The sequence below is a fragment of the Coffea arabica genome, chromosome 3e (genome assembly GCF_036785885.1).
Source record: "Coffea arabica cultivar ET-39 chromosome 3e, Coffea Arabica ET-39 HiFi, whole genome shotgun sequence".
Taxonomy (NCBI): domain Eukaryota; kingdom Viridiplantae; phylum Streptophyta; class Magnoliopsida; order Gentianales; family Rubiaceae; genus Coffea; species Coffea arabica.
This window is the reverse complement of record NC_092315.1, coordinates 15,422,200-15,427,257: the sequence shown is the minus strand read 5'-3', so window position 1 is coordinate 15,427,257 and position 5,058 is coordinate 15,422,200. Positions and strand designations below refer to the sequence as shown.

The window sequence follows — 5,058 nt, the reverse complement described above, 5'->3', positions numbered from 1 at the left end:
GTCTATATGCGTACGAAAAGCATGCCACATGAAGAAAACAGGAAAGAGTTAATTATATGTGGAATTACAAAAGATACAAATAGAAAGCTCTAATAAAAATAGAAGAAAAGCCAAATTGATTATTTTGTGATTAACTTTGTGTACATGCCGTAGTTCTTTTGAATTTTCTTTTCCATTCTAGTCAAAGAAAAATAATAAAAAAGAAATTTTACATAGCTAATAAGTTGACTCTATATGATAGTATATGATATCTCACCTTACTTTTATGAGACGCAAAGGCTGCTTTTTCCACAAGAACTTTCAAAATGTTTGAAGTACCTAAGAATCTTACAAGTCCCGGTCCGATGTGACAGAACCTTACAAGTCAAAGAAATCAAGCAAACGAAAGCGGAAAAAATATTAATAAAGATTAATAAGACGCCCATATGTTGTACGAATCAGACGTACCTGAAGTAATAAAGGTAAGAGTAAAATAAAGGAAACAATTTGCCCACATGCCTCAATTGAAGAAAAATCTTTCCTCTTCATTTTTTGTTTTAAGTACATAGCAATCATCCCACAAGGTTATCAATTATGGCATAGCTTTTAGTATAATTGTAGGGCAAACTCCAATTTACTCCCCAAGGGGGATTATGTATATGTTTTGAAAAATATAAGGGGGTTATATGGTAGAACATAAAAATCATACGGGGTTAGTATGTCATGTATTTATAAGGGTAATTTTGACATTTTCAAAAGTTTCGTTACGAATGATTATTTCCGTTATTTTGACACTTTAATCCAAATCATGAGAGGGTTATGTATAGCATTTGAAATTATAAGGGGATTATGTAAAAAATACTAAATCACAGGGGATAAAATATAATTTGCCCATAGTTGTATTTGACTACTAGTGGACAAAGTTGTCGAACAACTATGACCAAAGAAAGAGCTAGACAATAACTATTGTCATATCATATAGTTATACTCATTAACAAGAAAAATAGGATTCTATCTTTTATATGACAATTAGAATTTTCCTATCAAATTCTAAGTACATAAAAAAGTCACGAGAAGCAAGATAAAATGGTATGAAAAAGACTATCAAAATTTTAAATAAACCACATGATCTACCCAAAAATTTTCCTATCTACGAAACCTTTCTCACATACAAAGAATTAAGCTCCTCTCCATTAACTGAAAAGGATTTTAATGTATATAAAAAAATTAAAAGTAAATTGATTAATTTTACCATTAGATCAAACTTTAAAACCGTTATCGTAATTTTGAACTATTTTCTGCACTCATTCTCATACAACAAAAAACATGCTCATGAATGTGAGCACTCATTCTTTTTAGTTACCAAGAGATTATTCCTTTCTATGTAATGTTTAGAAAACATTTTTAATCTTAAACTCACTTTCAATCTGTTTTGTAAAACCTGACTTTGTAACAAGAAGATTCTGACAGCCTCCAGTCCATATACGGTGCACCCTAATTATAACCAAAAAAAATTCTGATAGCCCTGACCATCTAGAATTGGACTTGGACTTTTCTATTCAATGTTCAACTGTCTGGAGTTAAGTTTCAATTGAATCCCAGATTTATTGGATTTTCTACGGTAAAAGAGATTGAAAAACTAGTATAAAAAGAGAACACCATCACAGCCAAATGCGTGCTCATATACCACATGGCTTTGATAAATCTTGATCTTTCATTTTTCTCAATTTTTTCCTTGCTCATATTCCTTCTATCCCTTCTCAAATGGTTCTATGCCGCTTCTAAACCCCAGAAAAAGTTACCACCATCTCCACCAAAGCTCCCAATTATTGGCAATCTTCACCAGCTTGGCCAGTTTCCACATCGCTCCCTCCAATCACTGTCAAGAAAATATGGTCCACTCATGCTGCTTGAACTGGGAAGCAAGCCAATGCTGGTTGTCTCTTCCTCTAATGCAGCTTGCCAGATCTTGAAAACCCATGATTTATCCTTTGCAAGCAGGCCTAAATCGAGCATCCCAGATAAACTCTTTTACGGAAGCAAAGACATAGCTTTTGCGCCATATGGTGAGTATTGGAGACAACTAAAAAGCATTTCTATGCTTCATCTTTTGAGTAACAAAAGGATTCAGTCTTTTCAACATGTCAGAGAAGAAGAGACGTCACTCATGATCGAGAAGATCAGCCGAATGTGTTCTTCCTCAGCTGTAAACTTAAGTGACATGTTTTTAATTCTCACAAATGATATAATCTGTAGGGTTGCCTTGGGGAGGAAGTATAGTGAGGAAGAAAATGGGAGGAAAAGTATGGAGAATTTGAAGGTGTTTGGTGAGTTACTGGGTATTTTTGATGTAGGAAACTATATTCCTTCGCTTGCATGGGTTAATCGCTTCAATGGCTTGGATTCTAAAGTGAAGAAAACGGTTAAACAGATTGATGGATTTCTGGAGGGTGTGATAGAAGAGCACATGAATAAGAGGAAAGGAAAGGCTGAAAGTGACTCTACTAGTGAGGCAAGATGCCAAGACTTTGTAGATATCTTGATTGAGATTAATGAGGAAAAGACTATGGGCTTTGCTCTTGAGCGAGATGCCATGAAAGCTATCATCCTGGTAAATTTCTCTCTACATCTCTTTGCACTGGTAATAAATCTTTGGGATCGAAACAAGTGTGGTTGATTTTGGTGTGGTTGCATACGGTCATTTTATTCTTATTTTTTAAATTTGGTATATACTTATATCAGTAAATTGGAGTACGCAAGTGATATTTATATAAGTTATATTACCATAAATCAAATTATGTAAGAAATCAATAACCGAACTTGCATCAAATTCTAAATTTTTTACCTGTTTTAACCACTCAAACATATAAATATTTAGGCGTGTTGAGTTAAGCCTTATGAAGCCTGGATTGATGAGTGAATGGAGTAATAATTGGGTTTTGTCAATCGAGATTTGACAAAGCTAAACTCAACCCATTTAAATATTCATATATACGTTAGAACTATAAAAGCTCACAAACCTTAGGCTCTTTATCGGACTATACGCCAGCCCAAGCTAGCTTATATTTATTGATTTTTAAAATCATTTCATTGATAAAGTTTGATTCCTACATGGTTCTGAATAAAGTTGGATTGGTACACAATAGAAATAAAGGCTTATTGCCATTGTATAATCGAAACATGTTCTAATGCAACACTTTCTTTGATTCCATTATTTAGGATGTCTTTGGTGCTGGATCTGATACAACACATTCAGTTATGGATTGGGGAATGTCAGAACTTCTAAAGAACCCCAAAGTCTTGCATAAATTGCAGGCTGAGGTAAGAGATGTGACTCAAGGAAAACCAGAAATAACTCGAGCTGATATGGAGAAAATGCAGTACTTAAAAGCAGTGATTAAAGAAACTATGCGACTTCATACTCCAGTTCCATTACTGGGTCCTAAAGAATCGAATCAAGACGTCAAAGTAATGGGGTATGACGTACCAAAGAACACGCAGGTACTTGTGAATGCTTGGGCAATTGCAAGAGATCCGTTGTTGTGGAAGAACCCGGAGGAATTTCGACCTGAGAGGTTTTTGAGTTCGAGTGTAGATTTTCATGGTTTGAACTTTGAGTTAATTCCGTTTGGTGCTGGACGAAGAGTTTGCCCGGGTATCAACTTCGCCATGTCAGTAACTGAACTTGCATTGGCAAAACTGGTCAACACATTTAACTTTACATCACCTGATGGAATCAATCCAAACGAGTTGGACATGACCGAATCATTTGGTATCACAGTCCACAGAAAATTTCCTCTGCATGCCATTGCCACACCATATTCTTGCTAATGTCTTTGTTTATGATGTTTCAGCTTTACTTGTTTTGTTTCATTTCTAGTGACTATAGTGATGGGTTATTGTATACTATGCCCTAAGGATACCGAATAAGGGGTGGGTTTGGCATTATATACAATTCACACGATGTAACTATAGTTAATAATGCTAGTTAAGTTATATACAATTCACACTGATAATGTTGGAATTTCGTAGTGGTTTAGTCCCTCTTTTTGGTGAGCTTATCATGGGTTTTCTTTTGAATGCCAGCCCAAATTTTATTAGAAACAAACCAAATACGAGGGGGACTTCAACCTTACCTCATATAGTACATGATAAAATGACCAATTAAGAACATTGACAAGCAATCCTACATCTACGAAAAGACGGAAAAGCTAACTTGTCCAATTTATACTTTCCCGGTTTCCCCTCGCCATCATCGGTAAGTCAGCTACTCATTCATACAAACAAACCCCGGTTTCTGAAATAGAACAACCTTCATTCAACAACAAATCTGCCACCTTATTAGCCTCCCTATAACAATGTTGGAGTTGGAAACCACCCCTAGGCAACTCAAAAACCTGCGCCACCTCACTACAAATAGACCACGAGCACCGATAATAATCCTTTAGAATCCGTACTAATACTAATAAGTGTATATTTTATGTATTTTTTAGTATATTTTATTAGTTAGTTTTGGTGTGTTTTAATTAGTTTTATAACTAATTAACTAAGTTTCTAGTGAAAATATGTATTTTATGGTTTAAGTGATAAAAATTGCATTTCTATGGATTTTTATGGTAAAAACTTCATGTTTTTGTAGTTTAATGATTCAATCATTAAATGGAGTGATTTGAGAAGATATTTGAATAATTGATGATGGTTTAAAGTGATATAAAGAGAATATGAAATGCAAGAGAAGAAATACAATCAAGAATAAAAGGAAGCAAGTTTCACAGCTTTGACACCTTGTGGTATTTCGGCTATATCTTGAGATACAAGTATTGGATTGATGTGATTCTTGAATCATTTTGAAGCTAATGATAGATATACATTTGATATGAAGGCATCGAAATCCATTTCAGTTGTTTTCATAGTCAAAAAGTCGAAATAAAGAAGTGCAACTCTGCTGTCGAAAGCTGAAACAGAGCCCTGACCAGTCGAGGGTAATTTGGTCATTATTTGTCCAAAGAGCTCCAAATTGGATGATTCTTGATGCATTGGAAATATAACTCAAAGAGCTACAATTTTCATGTTTTACAG

The 5,058-nt window shown here is 34.5% G+C and overlaps 1 protein-coding gene across 1 annotated transcript; it reads left to right on the top strand.

Annotated features, from left to right (window-relative positions):
* The first annotated feature begins 1,669 nt into the window (after nucleotides 1–1,669).
* On the top strand, nucleotides 1,670–4,006 carry LOC140038408 (norfluorocurarine oxidase-like). Its single transcript, XM_072083757.1, has 2 exons — nucleotides 1,670–2,590; nucleotides 3,199–4,006. Exons 1-2 carry the CDS (start codon nucleotides 1,670–1,672, stop codon nucleotides 3,808–3,810), a joined length of 1,533 nt encoding a protein of 510 aa, XP_071939858.1. The 3' UTR covers nucleotides 3,811–4,006.
* Nucleotides 4,007–5,058: the final 1,052 nt, after the last annotated feature.

What these genes read in the sequence shown, in the direction of transcription:
- LOC140038408 (XM_072083757.1), top strand. Translation starts at nt 1,670, where the DNA reads ATGGCTTTGATAAATCTTGATCTTTCATTTTTCTCAATTTTTTCCTTG. An exon ending in CCATGAAAGCTATCATCCTG is followed by an intron (nt 2,591 to 3,198) that starts GTAAATTTCTCT and finishes TCCATTATTTAG; the next exon opens with GATGTCTTTGGTGCTGGATC.